This window comes from Phalacrocorax carbo, chromosome 10 (assembly GCF_963921805.1).
Source record: "Phalacrocorax carbo chromosome 10, bPhaCar2.1, whole genome shotgun sequence".
NCBI lineage: Eukaryota > Metazoa > Chordata > Aves > Suliformes > Phalacrocoracidae > Phalacrocorax > Phalacrocorax carbo.
In genome coordinates, this window is record NC_087522.1 from 22,453,983 (window position 1) to 22,477,122 (window position 23,140).

The 23,140-nt window shown below is 39.8% G+C and overlaps 1 protein-coding gene across 1 annotated transcript in view; it reads right to left on the reverse strand.

Moving 5' to 3' along the window:
* STARD9 (StAR related lipid transfer domain containing 9) overlaps positions 1-23,140 on the reverse strand; it is a 119,359-nt gene that overhangs the window by 55,982 nt on the left and 40,237 nt on the right. Inside the window, 4 exon segments of the mRNA XM_064462435.1 lie at positions 4,014-4,126; positions 4,738-4,799; positions 4,885-4,917; positions 7,021-7,137. Coding sequence (XP_064318505.1) covers positions 4,014-4,126; positions 4,738-4,799; positions 4,885-4,917; positions 7,021-7,137 — 325 coding nt within the window.

Here is a 23,140-nt window from a genome sequence, read left to right on the forward strand (position 1 = left end):
CAGTGTGCACGCACAGACACTCACACATGCACAAAGTATAGGATGATTTTCAAACAAAAGCATTTCTTCTGCTCTCTAGAGTCCCTTCACAATACATTAATTCCAGAAGTCATCACATTTTCCATCGGAGAAAGAGGCCCGTTATTTTTCCAACAGCACTGGGATCTTCAAAGCTCAGAATATGGAAACTATCATATATTGTTTTCCCAGACCCTTTTACAGGGTCTGACTTAACTGACTAAAAATCCAGTTTTAAAATGGAGGCATGGAAGAAATTCTTACCCACTTATATTTCCATAAGTATTGGAATAGTGAATCTAGCACAGAGTTCAAAACATTTCGTTTTTCCAGAAGAGAATGAAATATTTTAGATGTTGTTTGAAAAGAAATTACAAAGTATTCTGTTGGCTCTAGAAAGATCCCACAGAAAGATCAAAAACACTTGCTCGTCTAGAAATCTGCCTTGGAGTAAGAAAGGATCTCCCCCAGAAATCTGTCTCAGAGTAACAAAACAGATTGCATCATTTCCTGATTTTCCTTAACAGTGCAACCATCTGTGAGGGAGAAGTCTGAAACTATTCCAACCCAAAGCACTGAAACACTTTCAGCATTCTAAAGGCTACAATCTCACAGCCTTTACGTGGAAAAATGATGGGCTGGAAACTATTCAAAATAGTTAGTGTTCAGAGCTGGGACTTCCTGACTGGACTTGCAAATGGAAAATGCATTGCCTAGAGCACCTAAGCATCCTTAAAGGGCTTAAGGTTTCTGATTTTCCTCTCTGTTCTTCATCCAGTGCTGACTGTGCTCTGGATATCATTGACACCAAACACACAACTGACAAACTAACAGTCCACTGGGGAGCTCCTGTTCAAACTCAGCAAACCTTAAAATTGCTGATGCCTTACAAGAAGTATGATGCAGATACAGATACTAGTCCTTGAGATACTGGATCATGGGAAATAATGGAAAAGTTCTGAGCTTTGCTGATGTTCACCATTTTCCTCCCATACAGCAAATTGCCTGGAAGGGGAATACAAAACAAGCTCCCTACTAGTAAGCTTGCTGATAATTCTGATCTCAGCCATCTCGCTATTGGAAGCAATATTCTTGAGCTCTGATCCTGCACAGAGAGACTACATATAAAACTGCCAAAGGCTACTGCAGCACATAGAAGGCCCTCATTACAGAGATCAGCAATTGTTGACTGTAGCAATATATTACTGCAGTTGAGAAGGGTGTTTTGTACCAGTGTTGTGAACCATTTCATTTTCTTGAATTTGACGTTATTAAAATCAAGATGACTGTACTTCTCACATGCATTCAAAAGACCTCTGCACTTTCTCACTGCTGCTTATTTTTTATGTGAGCTAATGAGTGCAGTTCCAAAAGGAGCTATGTAATCATACCTTCTTTATTAGTCCCTCTTCCGAAAAGATGCCAGGATTGTCTCAAGTAAATTGTTACAGCTCTTAACTGCGTAAACTGTACGTAACCATATTTATTAATACATACTTATATACCCATATCTAAAAAAAGAACTATGTCATCCGACTATTGCCCTAAGCCACTGACTCATCAGCGTGAAATCACTTCTGTTCATACGCTTTCACAACAGCATTTAATTACACGCCATGATGCCTTCAGCAGAGAAATCACACGCATGAAAAATGAAGTAATCAGTTTTGCTAAAAATGTGAATCACATTTATCATGAAAATTAAAATTTTTCTTACAGGCATTAACACAGTGATTTTTGGAGGCTGTCACAAGATAAAGAGGGAGAGAATCTTCTAAAACATTCATACTGGATTTACAATTGTGGCCAAAGATGGCAAATATTACTTAGGTTAACCTTTTCCCATTATCCTTTCCTCTTATTTTATAAAATTTAATCAGCTGAGAACATTTTTTTGATATTTAAGAACTCTAACATAAAATTGTTCTACTTAAAATTTTTAGTTGTGTCTAAGTATAAAATCCTTATTCAGAGGGTGTAAAATTAAATTTAAAACAAAACAAAGACAAAAACAAACTGGAAAAGAAGTGACACATTTGGCCTGGAAAGTTCCAGATGAAGACAAAATAGTGACAAAAGGCAAGCCAGCCCATTGGCAGAAGCTATAACTTCATTTTCTTTTAAAACAAGGAAACTCCATTATATGCAGCCAAGGAATCACCGGAGATATAAGGCCTGAGAAAAGGGATGGAAATTGCCAAGGAAGGAAGCAGTTTAAAGGCCTTTTCTTGTGTGGTGAATGAGCAGCTGCTAAAAGAAAATAATTAGTATCTGTACTCCACCAATTCTCCGATAACAAGCAGGTAGAAAGAGAATCTTGGAAGGACCTCAATAAAGGCCAAATGTCTATGAATCTGCTTTTCAAAGAATGATAAGTTTGCCATACTAATGAGACCATGAATTCATCTATTTTCCAGCTCTCCTTAAACAGGATGCTGATGTGCTGGGAAAGCACAGCTGAAATTACCAGAATGCCAGATAGTCCCCTGTGTATAGGACCATGCAAGTTAAACACTTCCCAAGTGCTTATTTCAAATTTTGAGAGGAGGAATTGGTAACAACCATCGGCTGTTAGATGTACTGTGACCAATACTGCAGGTACCCAAGGAATGAAAGCTGGGGATTCCAGGCTCCATTCAATCACAAGGTCAAGTCACACTATCTGTTGTCACATCTTGGCTTAATCTCTGAAGTGGGGATAACAGTCTGACATGTAATGCTGTGATAAAGAAAAGGACAGGGAGAAAGGTGACCTGTGGAGAACGGAAGGAATCTACAAAACAGAGACAACACCTCTATTTAAAAGCCAGAAAAAAAATCAGTATTTGATATGATGTCACAGGACCAGTAAAATCTGGTGTGATATGTATTTTGCATACCTCCCAGGTGTTACTACCTATTTGGTGGCCAGCCAAGCAGTTGCAGAGTCAGTGATACCAGGGGCAACTCTGGAATTCTGCCCACTAGATATAAGGCACACTGGAAAGGAAACATTTGCATTTACTTTCTAAACAAACTCACCCATTTTTGAAACCTGCATCAGTTTAGAAGAGACTCTTCCTTCTGCTCTCCACTGTAAAGCTACTCTGTACGATTTTGCACTGGTGCACTGATTGTCAGGGACATGCCTTTTGTCAGTTGTTGATCAGAAACACGCAATGTAGCAGGCAAACTTTATACCAGGAGCTAATCAATTTACAGATAACAATGGCCAAACTTCAATTTAAAGCTAAGACCCTGAAGTGAAGAAACCAATCAAAAGTGGAAATGAACTGGAAAAAAACAACGAGAGAGAAGATAACTAAAATAAGACAGACAAATGGAAATGGAAAAGATATGCGTATGGGGTTTTTTCCATCCATTCTCTGTCACCTGATTTGAAAGCTACAATTCATTAGAAAACACAAAGCTACCAGACGGGCTGCTGTTGCAAGTGTGAATTAAAAAGTGTGAGATGTTTTTAATCATATAATGAACCTACATTCCCCATCCTGCACTTTTTCAGTTCAATGAAGGAAAATGAAGCTTATTGTGTTCTCACCTGGGTAATACAGATTTTAATTGCTTCTCATGTTGGCCTGCAACACCAAACAGTTGCGCTTACCTACTTTTTTATTATTACTATTATTATTTTGTAAATATACTGCCGCCAAGAACTGAAACGGGTATGGAGGGACCTTCAGCTGGCCTGTACAACCCATTCAGAGCTGATGTTGGTGAATTTCTTGATTAAGAAAGCAAAACACTATGGCTTCCACATGACCTATGCTTGGAAAGGCAAACAGAAAAGTGCAGGATATCCAGCCAGTGGGATAACAGAGGCAAAGCTTTCAGTATATTACACATGTTCATACTAACAAGCAAAATATTTGAGGAAAGTAACTCCTGAAGAGTAGAAGTAATTAGGATCATGCCAGGAACACATGCAAAGATACACACAAATCTGATACACATTTATTTGAAATTCTGATGACAGTTGTGAAGCCTGCTCTCACCTTGAACATACGGTCCTGTTTCAGGGTGTTCTCGGACTCGAAGTGTGTAAGGTTTCTTTCGATCTGATTGTTTTAACAAATCTCGGACACGCTCATTATAGATTTCAAGAAAACTGAAAAGAAAAAAATTTATTTTTAAATGCACACTATTAAAAAAAAAGATAAAGCATCTACTTAGACAAAGCAGCTACCTCAACTTTACATAGATCTTTTATGATAAAGTTAATGAATTAATTTTCATTATCTCTGTTACTGCTCCTTCCCATGCAGTGCATGTAGAAAGAACTCATAGCAGCAAATTTCCAAGAAGCAAGAGACATTTAGTATTTTATTCAAAAATTCATAAAATATGTTTTTTTAACACTAGTGAGTTCAAATTCCCAAATTTCCGAACATAATGCTTCATTAGATCAATGGGAACGAAGAATAAGAATCAAATGTAGGATTACAGCTCAAATTTAAGAGTTAAAAAATTTACATATTGTTTAACACACACCTATTTCAGCTGCGTACACAAAAGTGAACAGAAAGCAACCAAAGAACTACACTGAGATAGAAACTAAACCCAACACTTTTTCATCCTTTCTTTGTGTTCTCCTCCTTGTTTCAAAATTATTACCATCGGAGCAAGCAGGAACAAAATAAACTAGTCTCTGCTTTGTTTGATTACAGGAATATGTTGCTGAAAGCATTAGAGCATTGCCCAAAACAGTGACACACGTACCTGACCTTTACTCTGCAAGATGCTGTCTTGTCTGAGTAATCATCCTTCCTTGAAAAGAGGCCCTGCACAAACCGGAAGTTTAAGTAAATTTTAAATCCATCAATAAAATCTAACCGCACAAATGCAAGTGAAATAGAAAATAAGTACCTCACATATACGAGGTGTCAGCCCAATGGATGCCTTGAAATAATAAACAAAAAAAATATTAAACCATACAGTTGCTATCAATCTTGCAAAGTTCTTTTTTAAATAAAAGCCAAGTTATAAGAAAAGGACAGAATCGTAGCACAGCATTAAAGTAATGACTGTATGGTAGATTACAATACAAACCACTCTTACGTGCAGTTCAGAACAGCGTGGCAACACTCTACTACTCCAGACAAAGCATCTTGCATGTGAAACACTGCAGGGACACACGTGCTGCGTAATATCAGCTGTCTTAGCTTCAGTGCAAATGCTAGTTATAGCAAAAGTCATTTGAGTGCAACTTACACAGCATCAATGAGAAGTTTAGAGGCTTGGGTTAAATCCAAGCGATGTTTGATGGAAAGATACTGGACACGCCTATGTCAGAGGTGTTGCAGTCTAGATGAAGCCAGGCCAACACTGAAGCTAGTTGGATTGGTCATGAATGTTTTGTTTTTCCCTTATTCTAATTTTATTTCTTCATGTTATAGCACCACAGAGCTTGGAACAGCTTTATGGTCTAGATTTATAAATCTGGTCTCTCAGAGAGAGCAAGATATGGGCTGCTAACACTACCCAAACCAGCCAATTTAAACTTTGCCCGAACAGTCTACACAACACTGAACTAACGGTGTGTTTTTGTGTGAACTGTCCTTCTGACATGAGTGCTCACACTTTAGTGATGACAGTGCCAATGCGTCTTGAGAAAGACTCTCAGGCTTAGATGAAATCTGCTTGCTGAATAGCACGAAAGGCTCTTAGAAGGCACTCTTGAAATGGTGTTGCAGGCAGAAAGTCCAGGTTCCTCAAGTGGACCACTGTGGACAAAAGTTCCGTTTATACCAAACACTTGTTTCTTCCTAGTTTTGAACACTGTTTCACAGTGAATATGTGCTATTAAAGATCAGATCAAAGCAGGATTCCATTGGAGAAAGAAATCACTTTATAAGCCAGAAATCTCTTAGTAACACCACACCTGGAAATTTCCTTGGAAAACAATAATGATAATTTCAAGATGTGGCCATTCTGAACTGCTAAGATGTTTTCAAAATAATGTAATACAAATATCCTAGTTTGTCACCCGTTAACCCCAGTTTTAACAGTTCTTCAGGCTTTTGTGGAATTAAGCTTGATTTAGAATAAAATGAATAGAGAATCAAGTCATGATTTAACAAAGTCCTATTGCTGATGTCTGTGGGGAAAATGAAATTTTAAAAATCCAAACTCTTGTCAAAAGCACAAACCATGCCAGAACAGTCATTTTCTTATCTTCAGGGTTTAAACAAATTTTACTCTTATTTCACCCTAAAAACGGAATCTCACGGGTGTAGGAAATAGTCGTCCACTCACGCAAACTGTTAAATAACATTTTTGGTTTTTAGAGGTTTGTTGCACCACCAGCCAAGAATATTTATGGATAGAGATCAAATTGCCTTGTGCTGCAGCAGAATGCAGAAAATCCTCAGCTGACTCCATCGATCTGAGTACCAAGATTAAAATGCGCTTCAAGTGTTCCTGGTAGACAAGAATCTCAAAATTTAACAGCTTCTGCAAACACCATTCAGATACATTTCAAAACTGGAAGTGAAGCAAGTATTAGTTCACACAGGCCACAGGATAACTTTTGTGACAGATAAATGTCTCAAGTAGATAGTGAAGCCTGTTACAAAAGTATTCGTGTGAATTGTATCACGTTTGATTTGTGGAAGTAATTCAATTTCAGCATAGCTCAAAAAATTCAGTGAGAATTAATATTTAGTATTATTGCGAGCTATATGTTTCTAAAACCCAGAACTATTCAGGGGTATAGATCCTTTTTTGCCCTCTAACATGGTGATAAGATTCATACATAGTAAGATGAAGGTTATCTAAAATAAATATTTAAACTACACCATATTTTCTAGTATTTTTAGCTGATGCTACATTATCTACCTAAATGTAAAGACTTAACTCTCATTTTATATATATAAATACCAAATAAAACATGTATAAGCATTCTGCTCAACAAGCATCATAATCACAGTTTAAAAATAAAGAAGTGTTTCTGCTGGACATCCTGCCCTCAACCCTAAGAGTAAGATGAATGGTGTAACTCACAGGTGTTCCCATCATTGTGTAAGTTTTTCCTGAACCTGTCTGTCCATATGCAAAGAGGCAGATGTTGAATCCTCTAAATGCACCTGACAACACAGAAGTGCCAAGGTCCTGGAACACCTGGAAAGACCAAAAGAAACAAAACAGTCCTTGAATACTATGCCTCCCTATAAACACTCTGCATTACTTCCAGCTTTAATATCTCCCTGGGAACAAAGATCTTCACAGTATTTGTCTTTTTCATTTATCAAACACAATGCTAAGTGTCCAGCAGTCACTTGTTAGATCTTCCTCCAGACGCTGGTACGCCAAGCACAGTGCTGACACCGAGCAGTAGCATTTAATTGTGCTTCCCTGCCTGCTATCTCTTATTTTATACTTGGATCATACGAATTCTTGAGGCTTTCCCCCATCCCAAGTTTTTAAAGTCCTCAGCATAAATCTGACAGAAGAGCATGATCAAGGCTCTTTGACGCAATGACATTAATAGGAGCATTAGGCATCAGATTTACAGGTCAAAAGCAAAGCGAACCCATAGCCTGCAAGCAAACCTCATCCAAGCAATATTTTTATCTCACCCATCTGGTCAGCAAGTGACACCACCAAAGACCAAATGCTTTCTTTTCTGTTCATGCCCCACACACAGTGATGTGCTTTCTCCTGCTCATCATAACGCAGAGCCAGGAACTGTTATCACCAAATCAGTGTCAGTCTCTTGGGGCTTCCAAATCTTGCACTGGTCCCACTGTGGCTGCAAAAGCTGGACCATCACAGCCAGACTACCCATACAGCAAGATCCGAACATCCCTTCTGCTTTCCCTGTTCCTATTTTGGAGACACAGCTGCCCCACATTGTGACCACGTTCTCAGCACATCAAAGCCTTGCCATAGACCAGCAGAAAGGACACCTGGTAAGGTTTGTTAGGAAGTGCACGGTGGATCAAAAGGTTCCAGCCGGCAGGCTGCCAACCCCTCAGCACAGCTTTGGCCTTTCAAAAGGAATGTTACAAGTATTAATGGTTTTGCCATTCACATAAAAAACTAGCCAGTATATATAGAGAAATGCATACAGTTTCAGTGTTTCAATTCTGTGAAATCTCATCCACTGCCAGGTCGTTTGCTTCTCCAACGGACGGATAAACGTACTGAACCTGATGTAAAATCAATAGTAAAACTTATTTCATAGATATCACCACTTTACCTAAACCTTCCCAGAAAAGAGGTTAAAAATCATCTCCTAAGACTTTCCTTTTCAGATCATATTTCAACTCAAACTAGACAGATGCTAATTTCTAGCCAAAGAATCAATAATACTCTCATTGGACAAAATTTAGGTACCCGTGCCTGTATTCATAAGGGAACGTGGCATGACAGAGCACCTGCTTCATTCGGATTACCAGATCAAGGAACTTTTCCATTCAAAGAGCAATAGTGAAAGTCATAAACAACAAAAACACATGGACACAAATGTAATAGATAAGGAATAATAGAGACAGTGACAAACTCTCCAGTCACTACTAGACAGGCCATTAAGAAACTGAAGCATAACTTTGGAGTGAGCCAACCTGGACTTCATAATTACCAATGGCTGGGGAAACAAGAGGGACAGGAGGATTTAGGATATTTGGGGGGGGTCTGCAGGGCTATGCAAAACTTATTAATCAATGTTTAAGGTGAGGGGGTCAGGAAGGAGAAGGGGGTATAAAAGGAGGTGGTCCCATGTAAGCAGCAGTAGATCAGTACACTTGTCTGACTGAGTGCTGTGTCTGATCACCACCGTCTGTCCTTTTTGTTATTAAATCCTTTCTTGATGATCTTTACATGTAATCACATGCTCTACCCCATGTGTGAGTGCTGTAAGGACCAGATACCAGCAGCTGGACAGACTAGTGGATTTGGGACCAGCAATGGAGTCAGAAGACCTCAGGTGATAGTGCCATCACATCAGTGGTACCAGCAAATGAAGCCAGTGAGAGGCTCAGTGTTGGTAGCCACAGGGCCATGGACCTAAGGAGCGTGGGTCCAGGATACCAGCTACCAGGGAGGCTGGGCAGAGTAAATTCAGGTCAGCAATTGAAGTCAACCTCAGGTAACGTGTCTCCCATCATCTGTGGTGCCAGTAACTGCAGCAAGTAGGAGTCTAAGTGCCAGCAGTGCGAGTGGGGCTATGCATGACAGGGTCTATGTCCCAGCTACTAGGGGGACTGGAGCGGTGTGAGGGTGTCTGCCAGCAGCTGGAGAGGGGACCATGAATCCCAGGGTCTGTGTTCCAGATGCCAGCTACTGGGGTTGCTGAGGTGAAGCGAATGAGGGTCTTGGCATCAGCACCTAGAGCGGGGAAGCGCTGCCCACAGGGCCTGTGTACCAGCTACTGGCATAGAGGGTGGGGGGCTGGAGAGCCTAATGCATCCACGTGGGGGTGTATAATTCGCTAACAGACTTTAAAGTGGACAAGCAGGTCAGCAGGAGGTCATGAGTCCAGGCAGAAATATTAAATGGGAATAGAGCCCATGCTGATAGTCAGGGTGGCAGGGGTACTCGTGAGTGTACACATGCTTGCTAGTGAGCAGCAAGCTGGCTATCAGGCAAGTTAAAAACCTGTAGAGCAGTTAATAGAGATCAGGGTCCAGGCAACATTATCAGATAAGCAGAGGGCCCATGTTGGTATTTGAGGGATCAGCTCTGCAGACCTAAAAAGCAAGGGTCTCTGTGTTTTCACTAGCAAACTTCAATCCTGAGCAGTTGGATAGGAAGAAGGGGACATGGCTGTCTATGCTTGTGTTTCATATGAGTGCTGGCAGTGTTATATGTGGGTGTTGTGGAAGGCAGTGCCTTCTGCGTAGGCAGCTGCATCAGTGTCCTGCATCCTCTGTCCTTGTAAGTGTTTGTGGTTTTGGCATACACAGTGAGACTCCCTACTGGTTGAACTTGCACAGGGGAAAGCAGCTGCCGCATCTATCAGTGTAGGATGGAGAGACCTCCAGGAGTCCAGGCACACAAGGTTGGCCTCCAGGGGCTGGGCAAGAGGAATCCCCAGGTCCTGGAGTCCACAGAAGGGAGTGGCCTTATACAACCCTTAACTGAATCAAGTTTATTAGTGCAAACAACTTATATAGGGTCTTGAATAATTAGATCAAAGCCAGAAGTCCAGAATATACACTGAGAAGTAGTAGTTAACTTGCCGCACATCTGGCTAGTAATTTCTTACCAAGGACAATATGCCATAAGAAGGTCAACTTTTATGGACAGGAAGGAGAAATTAGCAAAATAAGTCTATGGTACATAGTTGATGAACAAATGAACAAATAATTGACATATTTGCAAGACAGAAGTTATGTTGAAGAGGCCAATCTACCACTTTTACCTTGCCCAAATTTAAAAATTGCCCAAATTTAAAATAAAAAATATTATCACACTACTTTTACAAGTATCAGTATATACAGAGGCATGGATATATATTATTTGCCATCACAAAGGTTTAGAATCTGTATAAAGAACCCAGAAGCGCACAGAAAGACAGAGAAGGGGCTTAAGAAATGAATGGTAGAGAAGAAAGCTACTGAGAAGCACTTGGAAAGGTCATTTTTAAGGTGACACTATGGAAGAAGAGTGCATAGTTTAAGGGAAGAGGAGAAGAGGGAAGTTTATCCCCAGGGATTTTAATAGCCTGAGTGCTAGCATCAAAGGCGGCTTAAAAAAGGGCTCAGTAAAAAATTGAAAGACAGCTAAGACAGCTATACATTCAAAGCACCAGGCAAGAGAAAGATAAAAAAACAGAGCAACAATTAGAAGCAGTTTCTGAACCTTGGAGGCAAGGAGGAAAAGTGGCATTTGATACGGTAAAGGGAAAAGCAAGTTTCTTCCTTCCAGGGCAGAATGGGGTTACCGCTATAAACCCCTCTCAGAGCCATCACGAAAGTGGTGCTTCTGTTACCCACTTCAGATACAAATGTTTCCCAATTCCACAACCAGAACTGAAACAAAATTGTTCCTTATAAATCAAGTACATAACGGAAGGTATAAAATAAGATCACAGGCAGCACTTCGTCCCTGAGAGTTGCTTTCTCAGTTGTGAGAAAATGTAACTGAAGGGTTTAGGCAGGAGGTTGGGTTTTTTTGGAGACTGCCTGCAGCAGTGCTTCAACATCTGTTTTTGTATCTATGGGATCCTACTTAAAAATAATGAAAAAAAATGTATGAAGCTGTGCAATGAGCCCTGTTGCTTTTGTTACTTGATCAGTGGGATTCAGTGGATCTGACTGCAATGGGATTTCTTACATGAAGAAGGCCTGCAGAAACTGGCCCTGAGATCCCTTTTACAACATCTTCCAAGTCTTCCATTGCTCCTGATTTACTGCTTCTGTTTTAGTAACCTAATTGCATTTGGCCACATCATGCAATGTATCCCTATACTGTCCCAGCATAGTTTCTGCTTCTGAACCGAGAGTCACTGTTTGTTCCAGTGATTCAGCAATAGTCATGTCAATCTTCTAGCTAAAGAAGCAGCCACAGGTAACAGCCAGAGCTGAACAGCACACTACTATAAGCAAGCCACTGCTTTAGAGCACAGTGATAAACAGAGCAAGCTACTCGCTAGACATGATGATTCTGAAGTTCCTCCTTTCAGTAATACTGATGCACTCCCTCTAGTCCCGGTGAAGAAGGAGGTCAGCCCCTTATTTACAATATTGCTATGACAGAGTAATCTCTTTTTCTTCAATAAAGATATCTGGCAAATCATCTGAGCATTAAGAGCAGCAATGCAAATCACTGTAACATTCTTGGCAGGCGTCATCAATCAATGCAGGATGTAAGTCAAGGTCCTTGACATTGTACAACCCATAGATCAGCCTCAGGAGCTCAGAAATCTGTTTAACTAATCCCTTACAGTAAATCTGTATGCTGAACAAGGACAAGCCAGGAGCTCACAACTCAACTGACTGTGCAGGCCAGTAAAGACTCACCAGTTACACCGAACTGCAACTAGTGGTTTTATAGGTAATCCCCATCCCCCTGTGCCTCCTGCAACTCTCTCAGAGATAGTTCAGCACCCACCACCCCTCTGCTGCATCCTGCCATCCTCTCATGTATCTTCTATCTTCACATCCACTCACAGCTGTCCTTGGTCCAGAGCTGGGACACAAGGTGTACTGCTTTGGGGAAGAGGGTATGTCTGACCAGTCAGAACATGGGACGCTGGCAACTGCTCCAGCAGCTGCAAACTACCAGTGGAGATGCATACAAGCCTTGCATCTAATACAGCAGACTGATTCTCAGCTCTGGCAGGCCACAAAGAATTTCCCTGTAATTTAAACCTGTGTCATGAACTGCATGTCATACAGCCTTTTAAAAGATGGAAGAATGGGACCCTCTTCCAAATGTCTTTTGTGCTACTGAACAGTAATTACCTTGCTCCTGTCCACTCTGTCTGCCCTCTGCACCCAACTTCCAGAATTTGCCTCCTCTCTGCACTCCTGGCTTTTCTACTTTGGTGCTTACAGTTCACTTAGATGTCAGAATCCCTCCCAAGACTGCAAAGCAAAATGATCATAACATAGTTCTTGAGCCACCTAACCTGTTTGCCAAAGGCCTTCCTCTTAAGGTTGTCCTCCCATGTGAATTCTCCAGTGAACACTGAACTTTCCCTCAGTAAAGGCACCATTAGGATCTCTTCCCTATATGGCTGGCACACAAGCCTTGTAAGAACCTCTACCCCATTTTCAAATTTCGTTCAAGCTAGCTAGTTTGTTCAAGAATTATTGGGAAACATGGACCAAAAGCAGACAGCCATTGTAAAATGGTATTTCTTCAGAAATCAGGGTAAGAGATTGCTGTTACTACCTATTCAGTAGAGACTAAGATTTTACCAGCTAAATTTCCTGTAGATTCTGCCTGCTCTGGGCATGCTCCAGCTCACAAGGTGAGGCCTTTCACCCAGATTCCAAACTGGACTGCCATGGGTCAGGACAGCTCTAAGCAGGACACAAATTCAGAGCAGAAGAAAGCTCCTCCTGTGTGAGTGGCTCAATGATTTTCAGTAGCTGGGAATGTGAACACAGGGAGGAGGAAAGAATCTGATGTAAATTCAAGATGGCAACAGCCAGATCCGAAGATTGATGGAAGACTGGGGAGCAACTAAGTGGGTAAAATAACAACCGCTGAGAACCAGTAATACTGAAAGGAAGGAACGAGAAGAGAGTGGGACAGATAAGAGGCTCTGGATAAGAAGAGAGGGATGGAATCAAACTAGACAGAATTAAGGAAGGGAAGGTGAGACTAGTACCCATTAGGAACAACAAATGAGTGGAGGAAAGGGATTGAGTTTGGAAGGCAAAGAGCAGGAAACCATTGAGTTGGGTTGATATGAAGGACAAAGAACAGGGACAAGCATGAAAGGCAGATATTTGTAGATCTGGAGTCCAGAGGGTGGGATTTTGGGGCAAACTGAATGGGATTGGAGTCAGGTAGTATAAAGAAAAGGACTAAGAAATGACAGGATGCATTAGTTTGAAGTAATAGGAAGAAGGCAAGTCTGTGCCCACTTCCCTTCAGATTATCAACATTGAATACATTACGGAATTTTGTGTGCCTCGTTCTACACAGAAGTTGCCTAAAACCAGCTTGCGTACTCCATATCAATTTAGAAACCTGTACTTCAGATAGTAGAACCTCTTACAACAGTGTTAAATGCAGCCTAGCGAAGTATCTTGATTCTATAATAGTTTCCTCATTAAGAGCTGTCTTTCCTTCTGAAGGTTCATAATGAATCTTTGAGAGTTATTAATTGATCTAAGTATAATAAAACAAAACCTTCACAAAGTGGCAAGCCTTTGGGATAGCAATGCTAGCAATGCCATCTGGACATTGAAGTTGAAATTTCAGAAGAACTGCATTTTACTTCTGGCTCTGTCATTGAAACTTGTATGACATTGTGCAACTCGTTTAACATTTTAATGGTTCATTTTTCCTACAAAGAAAGTAGGAATAGTTCTATCCACTTGTAGAAAATTGTGGGATGTTCTCACTACTGTTCACAAAACTCCTTGCAATCTTGTCTTAAATTGCTCTGGATGTTCTAAATGCAAATTATTGTGCTTGCTCTCTTTCCACATACACTGAACTCTCTGAAAGAAGAGCATCTGACTCTGAAGTCGTAGTTAAGCAAAGCTTTGTTACATTTACTCTCTATTAAATACACAAGGCTACTCAGATGCTTCAATTCAAAGGTTTCAAATCAGTCCTTTTTGAATTAGGCCTTGAGAGATGTACTATTACAAACAAAATTGGATAATTCTGAGAACAATGCCATAACCCTGTGACGATAATGAATGAGAATTCAAAAAATTATTTACTGAAATCCTATTAAAGGCTGATTTGCACTGTTTTGTGTTTGTTCTTTCTGGTAAATTACCCTCTCTCCTCTTGTGAAGATAAATTATAATTCACTTAATTGAATATAGTCTCAATTTAGTCACAAAAGCCTCTGGTTTAGTATGCTGCAGAAAAAAAAATAATGGAGAAGTGAAGCACCGCCATGAATTTATGGCTTGTTTAAAAATAGAGGAGAGTAATTGAAATCAAAGCTTTTTCTGAGCTAATATCAGAGGCATTAGTCCAAATACCCATCAGCATCAACAGCTGCAGATTACACAAAAAGCACTATGATTAATCATTTTGGACATATGTACTAACATATTTCATGATATAATGGACTGAATCATAGTTTTTGTTGATCATGAGGAAAAGAAAAAAAAAGAAATTAAAAAAAAAGGAATCTTTTGGGATTCTTCCAAGTCTCACTTTTGAAATGAAACCTCAGGAAGATGAGGTTTTTCAAAGAACATGAGTTGGATACGGCTTCCTGCAGAGAACATGCCATTTGGCTTAGACAACTATGTCTTCCCTGCATGGCTGCTCTATGTGATTGGCACTGTTCAGTTTGTTCCATGCAAGAACGCTTCTTTCAACAAAGCCTTAACTGGCTTTGTTATGCCTTGTTCCTGCACTTGCCCAGTTGTATCTGGTCCATATCCCATGGTGATCTGTGAAACATTCCACAATTTTTTACCTGTCAATTGTTCTAATAGTGGAAAAAATATGCCTTTCTTAACAAGTTATGAGGGCATTAAGACAACTGTTATCATTCAAGGTACTTTGCTGGCATACTCACTACAAAGTGGCCAGGTTCCAGCTCAAATCTAACAAATCCTGAATCATACAAGTTAGTCTTCATTACAGGACTTTCAGTACAGATAAAAGAAAGGGGAAGCTTTGGTTTAAAATGTAGTTGAAATGTCCTAATCATGCAGCTCAGACATACCAAAATGCCATCCAAGTTCTTGCAGTATGAACATATTTGGGGTTGAAACTGTTTTATATTAGATAGGCCATCTACTTCAAGTACTAAAAGAGATCACTTGAACATTTCAAAACCAATTTCAGTGTTCCAAGATACAAGAAATAGTTCAGAATGTAAATATTTGCCGAACAGGTAGGTTAAGGTGCTCAGTGTGAAATCTTACATAAGAAGTTGTATAGTTCTGTAACTGTATGTTAGAGGCACATTGAAAGACTGCAACAGGAATCCTGCCCTTAAGAAACCATAGTGGAACGCATGAAAAAGAAGACTAGACTAAAGTTTATATTAAGGTACAAGGCTTACCAACTGTTAAGCAGCAACCTAAGTTTTATGAGTCAGTCCTAACTCAGACAAAAACTCACAGAACTTAATTCCTGAAAATTACAGTATTGGTAATTTGCCCTTGTCCATACTAGAAAACCAGACCATTTTAACTGAAATGTGTTTTTTTGAAAAAATTTAAGGTTTACATATTTATGCGCCATGGAGGTTACTTCTACTATCATTCAGTTAAAAATATCATTACATTTAGTTTGATCTTACCTGTTGTCTTGATGATTTTTTTAAAACAATTTGTATAATTCATATGCTTATACCCTTCACACACACAATCTTTTCCAATCATCTTTGGTTATACTACCAGACTGAAATATAAATTGCACTCGTGCACATCAGATATGCAATTGCTACTCAAGTGAAGTTCAAAGCTTTGGGCAGTTCAAGTGCAAGTGCCAACAGTTAATGCAGGAAACTTAGAACCATAGAATCGTTAAGGTTGGAAAAGACCTCTGGGATCATCAAGTCTAACCATCAACCCAACACTACCATGTCTCCTAAACCATGTCCCAAGCTGCCTCGTCTACACATTTTTTGAACACCTCCAGGGATGGTGACACCACCACCGCTCCAGGCAGCCTGTTCCAGTACCTGACCGCTCTTTCACTAAAGACATTTTTCCTAATATCCAATCTAAACCTTCCCTGACACAGCTTGAGGCCATTTCCTCTTGTTCTATCACTTGTTACTAGGGAGAAGAGACCAACACCCACCTTGCTACAACCTCCCGTCAGGTAGTTGTAGGGAGCCATAAGGGCTCCCCTCAGTCTATTCCAGGCTAAACAACCCCAGCTCCCTCAACCTCTCCTCATAAGACCTGCTCTCCAGACCCTTCACTAACTTCGTTGCCCTTCTCTGGACACGCTCCAGCACCTCCATGCCCCTCTTGTACCGAGGGGCCCAAAAGTGAACACAGTATTTAAACGTGTGGCCTCACCAGTGCCGAGTACAGGGGCACAATCACTGCCCTGCTCCTGCTGGCCACGCTATTCCTGATACAAGCCAGGATGTTGTTGGCCGCCTTGGCCACATGGCGCACTGCTGGCTCATGATCAGCCGGCTGTCAACCAACACCCCCAGATCCTTTGCGACAGACACATCTTTCCAGCCACTCTTCCCCAAGCCTGTAGCGTGGCATGGGGTTGTTGTGACCCAAGTGCAGGACCCGGCACTTGGCCTTGTTAAACCTCATACAATTGACCTCAGCCCATCGATCCAGCCTGTCCAGGTCTCTCTGCAGAGCCTTCCTACCCTCAAGCAGATCAACACTCCTGCCCAACTTGGTGTCATCTGCAAGCTTTCTGAGGGTGCACTCAATCCCCTCATCCAGATCATTGATAAAGATATTAAACAAGACTGGCCCCAAAACTGAGCTTTGGGGAACCCCGCTTGTGACCAGCTGCCAACTGGATTTAGCTCCGTTTACCACAACTCTCTGGGCTCGGCCGTCCAGCCAGTTTTTTTACCCAGCGAAGAGTACACCTGTTCAAGCCATGAGCCACCAACTTCTCTAGGAGGATGCTGTGGGAGACAGTGTCAAAAGCTTTACTCAAGCCCAGGTAGACAACATCCACAGCCTTTCCCTCATCCACTAGGTGGGTCACCTGGTTATAGAAGGAGATCAGGTTGGTCAGGCAGGACCTGCCTTCCATGAAGCCATGCTGGCTGGGCCTGATCCCTGGTTGTCCTGCATTTGCCTGGTAATCTCACTCAAGATGAACCTCTCCATAACCTTCCCCGGTACCGAGGTCAGGCTGACAGGCCTGTAGTTCCCCAGATCCTCTTTCTGGCCCTTGTACATAGGCAAGCCTCCAGCCATCTGGGACCTCCCCTGTTAACCAGAACTGCTGATAAATGATGGAGAGTGGCTTGGTAAGCTTTTCAGCCAGCTCCCTCAGTACTCTCGGGTGGATCCCATCTGGCCCCATAGACTTGTGAGTGTCTAGGTAGAACTGCATGTCATAAACTGCTTCCTCCTCGATTAGGGGGGTTTATTCCACTCTCTGTCCCTGCCTTCCAGCTGAACTTAGAAAATCCTGTCCCAGCAGTGCAGAAGGATCTTGTGATCATCAATGGCTTGAACTGTTAACACCATATTTCTGAAGCAGAGAAATTATTTCCTAAATGTATAGCCAGTGCACTGGAGTACTGGTGATTTGCTCAACGTCCTTCACCTCTTTCTGTCTTTCCCCCTCCCTCAGTTCACATAATTTCTCTTCAGATAAGTTGTTTCAACAAACCTTCAGTGCAAAATCTTGCAGTCTTACAAAATTCCACATCACCCAAGGAAAACTATTGTTCTGCTAAAGAGTAACAGTCTCAAATCAAATGCTCCATAAGCCTGGGGGTGGTATTAACAGCCCTTACAAACTCCTTTAAGTGTCTATTAGATGGTAGACTATTTAACCACAAAATGTTAAATTCCTTGCCTCCCTCTTCAAATATATTAATTTTTCAAATTAAAGACGTTTAAAAATCACTTTAGGATTCTATTCTCATTCGAAGTTGTTTTGTCTTTAAAACAAAGTCACTCTTTAAAAGCTTTTATGCATCTCAAATCCAGCACCTGAAGTATAGAACAAGGTCAAAGTTGCCCTTGACAATCATGCCAAAGTGAATGCTTCTGTGTGGGATAAGTGTGCCAGCTTCCCAGCAATTTATACTGCTTTCCTTTTTCTCCTCCGATTTGCACATCAGCTCTTTTAATTTGGCCACTACATAGTACCTGTGGGCATCAACAGGATATTTTTAGTCAATTCTAATATATGCTGTTTAGACCTGGACTGTGGACCTTTGAAGTTACAAACAGAAAACGCCTCAGATGAAGTCCCACTACAGTGTATGTTTTCAAAAAAATTTATGTGAATGACAGATTCTGAGGCCATCTAAATCCTAAAAATTCAATTTCATGTAACCAAATAAATATATCAAAGACAAAAGTATTTTCATATGGCATATAAGCAAGACATTAAAATGAGGACGAAGTCAGGCTCTAATTGCTGTTATGTAGGGAAACTAAAAAAAACAAACCCCGAAAAACACCCAAACCCAAACCAGTTATTTAGTGCAGCTTAATTATCATTAAGTTAATCATGTTTAAAATTAAAAGCTAGAAATATTGGCTATATATTTTCTTTGGAATCCAAATGTATTAAAGGTCAAATGAATGTGCCACTCTGCAAACAACCTCTAAAACTCTATTGGAAGTGAAAATCATGAAGTACAAACTGCAAGTCAGCTTGGAACACAAAGTAAAACCACACCAAAAACTTGCAGTCTGTATCAGATCACCCTCGATACGAAAGTCTGGATTTACTACCCATTTCAAAAGAAAAAAATAAATAAAACAGAACAAAGACACGCTTTTGAGTGGCTTTTTCAAGAATACTTGAGAATTTTAACCTTCCCACACAGCCCATTTTTAAATGGCATATGAAGAATATTACTTAGAAGTGTATCTTGCACTACTACAGGATACAAAATCAAAGCAGTCCAAGAGATTTCAGTGAAAGCATACCATCTATCCAAAGAAACAGTGATAACTAAGTGACAGAAGACATTTTTTTCTCCCTGTTGAATGAACCTTTATAAAAACAGTTTTACAACCCTAAATCAGTAGTGTAGAGTAAAAACTCTCCTTTTTTAGAAATTGGGAGTATGCTTTACAAATAGATTTGTGGGTAGTAAGCAAAACAACCTTTTTCACTACAAAGATTTAAAACAGACAAGCAATATTCTATTCTGATCCCTTCCCATTCACATAGCAGAATCAGAAATCTTCTGAAGCTAAAAACAGCTCTCTCTTTTGGTGGCTTAAAAGTAAAAATGTAGAGTCTTTCTTAAATAATGAGTTTTCAAGATACTAAAAAATACCCTATTTATTAGCCTGAGATTATATTGCGTTTCACCACATTAGACCTGCATGCCTGTGTATAAATACGCATAGCAGACAGATGACTATATATTTTTCTGGAATGAAAGTGTTTTTTGGGGGGCTAGGACCAAGAAGTAATATAATAAGGCATGGAACACATGCAGTCAGACACCGTAAGTGACAGACATATATTATTAACAGTGATGGTTTGGGACTTTGTTATTTTTACATTTAAATCTTTGCTTGGATATTAGAAGTGAGATGATTTGTGTTTGTAAACTCTTTTTCAACCCTTTTTTCTTTCTTTTTTTTTTCTTTTTTTAAATATTCCTTGACCTCTTAGTTCCTATCAAACCAATGGCCTGCGGATAGCCCTTGTAATCTACAACCTTTCTGCGTCACACACACAGACAAGCAGAAGTGTGTTGGCTGTCACTTTTTCTTTCTATCCTAACAAGAAGTTTGAAATAATTAAACTCTCCTGTTATGCATATGATTCAAGCCAACGCTACTGACTACTGTAACACGAGGCTTAGTTAATAGCAGTACCTTTGACTTTTCATCAAATTACTATGTATTGAATGGAGATGCAGCTTGGACAGTTGATGACAGCAAATACATATTTTACATTGTAACTGCAATGGGCTCTCTTTATTCTGTCCCTCTTACAGTAATAAATGCTTTAATTTCAAATATAATGGGGGCATTCTATATGAAATTAAGTTTTGGCAATATGAATTTCAAGAGTCTAAAACTTCATTTTCTTAATCCAGTCAGAACCTGAACTGCAGAAGGAAACAAAACACAGTTGTTTTAAGCTACAGAAAATTGTCTGTTATGCTTTGGGGTTTAATAATTTGGGAAACTGAAAGTTTTCCCAAGTCACTTAAGCCAAGTCTCAGAGTAACAAGGAGGGAAAAAAATTCCAGTAAACCTCCAGGGACAGCGTGTAATGCCAAGTTAGCAAATTTAAGGGAACTATACTGATAAATAAGTTATTCAGGATTAAAAACCAAAGAATTCCTGGTAAATAATACTTGCATTTTGCTTAGACTACAATGACCAGGCTAGGACCAACTTTGACTGGAGCAGAGATGATGGGAGGAGAAAGCAGAAAGAGTAGAAAGGAGGGAGTTACAACTTTTAGGAGTAACGAGCTAACAGACTAGTTTATCAAGTCTTATTTGTACAGTAACTCTTATTTGCAAGTGTCTGAAATGGTCAATATTTAATATCATCATTAGGAAACTAAACTAATCTTGGAAACTTCAGAAATTTTAAGGGAGTTTATTTGGTCAAGGCAAAAAACAGACAAGAATAAAAACTTCTGGTAATTTTTTTAAAAGTTTTTGAATAAATAAAATTGGTACTTGTTACAGGCATAGTTCACAAACATCAACAAACAACTTAGTAAAAGCAAACCACTTGTACTGTAAAACATTAGGCTAAAGTTAGAATACTAAGATAAATTCCCACAGGTTAATAACTGGGACCAAAACCAGAAGAAAATTATATCTTCTTGCACAGTACAATTTAAAAATAGCCTTTAAAAATACCACTGATTTAATGAAAGAGGAAAAGACTGAACTTAAGTAAGACCCATGGCAACAGCTCCTTTTCACCATAGAACCAACAAATGACTTTATAAATGCTGAAATAACTCAACAGCTCAATTTCCATGGAATATTTGCCAAGCAAACAAGAAAACAGAAAAATGCCTCATCAGTAGACAGAAAGCTTCAGAGCATCAAGACAATTGCAGCATATCCAGGTAAAAAATGAGCTTGCCATAAAAAAAAAAGTGCTGTTATTTACTATACAAACAAAACTGCTCTCAACTGATAGGTCAGGACAGTTTGAAGAACAGCATAAGACACAAAAGGTTCAGTCCTGTAGTATCTATTTGCCACCATCTCCACTATGAAGTACAGATACTGTGTATCTCGTATTAGGTGTGTTTTCCTCACAGAATCTTGCCCCCATTAGCTGTTACTGTTTGGGTTATGACCAAATTCTGTTTAATTAAATTGCTGCTATATCTCAGAAATAGCATCTGAGACTTGATTTTAAAGTGAAAAAAATATTTCATGAAGTAGAATTACACAGAACTAAATGCTTCCTGCCAACATAATGGAAGCCTTGGTTCCAAAACCTTCACAAAACCCCAAAGATTTATTTAAAGAGGCTTCTGCAAGGAAGATGCAAAAGGATGGAAGGAAGGAATATCTGAAAACAAATGCAGGCGTTTGTTCCAATAACACAAGGCTTTTTCCACACGTGTTTTCTCTTAAAGAATATTAAACAAATGTCAGCTGAAGGGCTTTTTGTTCATGGCCAGAAAAAGCACGAGCACAGGGAAGTGCATTATGCGGATCAGCTGCATAGAACCCTTTACTGTGACATTAGGATTACTTCAAGCAACATTACTTTTTGATTTGAATGGGATAAAGGGGGGGGTAAAAAAAGGCACTGGCTGGTTAGTTTGGGAACATTTCTTCTCGTTAAGAGGCTGCAGCTTCACAGCTAGGATTACTTCTTTTCCTTCTTTCTATCCAGCCTTTTCAATTTCTTTTCCCAGTCAAACAGGAAGCAGGGGAGTGAAAGGGACAGCTTCTCTCCCGCTCAAGAAGCTTGGCCCGCAGCAGAGGCATTTGCACCAGAATTTGAGAGACAGTTCAATTCTTGGCTCTGCCAACAGACTTCCTGCATGTCCTTAAATTCCTTTGTGCTTTAATTCTCCCTGTGAGAGACAACGATTTCTTTGTTCATCTTATCAGCTGTAATCTTTTTTCCAGTGGAAAAACTGTCCACTCTGTATGATAATGTACACACACACTATGTTTAACAGCATGGAAGTTTAATCTTGATTAAGCTGTTTAGGGGGAATAGTAAAATACTAGAAAAAGCCACAGGTAACATATGACAAATATATACTGTTCCTCTGGGGGACAGGAGGGAGAATATGAGAAACATTGACTAGGCTGGACTGGTAGCTTTATATTCCTGACATTTTGTCACTGAATTATACAGTCATGAAAATACACCTTATCTGCTCATCAAAAATCTATCTCATTTTGAAAAAGAAAAAACACTGTGTTTGTCATATCAATCTAATTTATAAAGGTTCTCATAGAAATCTTGGACTTTTAAAAGTGCTGAAGTGCTCCATCACCAAGGGCACAACTCCACTCTCTCATTTTTATTACATTTCTGATATTCTACTGTAAACATCAACCAGAAAGATCAGATACCCATTGCAAAAATACCACCTGGTATTTTCACCTACCTGTACACATTCTTCTCAGATCCCTCTTTTCCTGCCCAACAGGGATTCTTATTGTGTTATCACTGGATTATAGAAGAGCAATCTGAATACAACAGCCATACATGGTATTAATATCTGACTTAGTTCAGTCCAGCTATACTTGTCATAATAAAGCTTTCTACACAGAAGAAAACCTGGCATAATTTTTGGCATTATTAATGACTACTTTAAGATTTACGCATTATATTTTCTGTTTTATTATGGTATTTCATCTTCCACTGAATCAAAA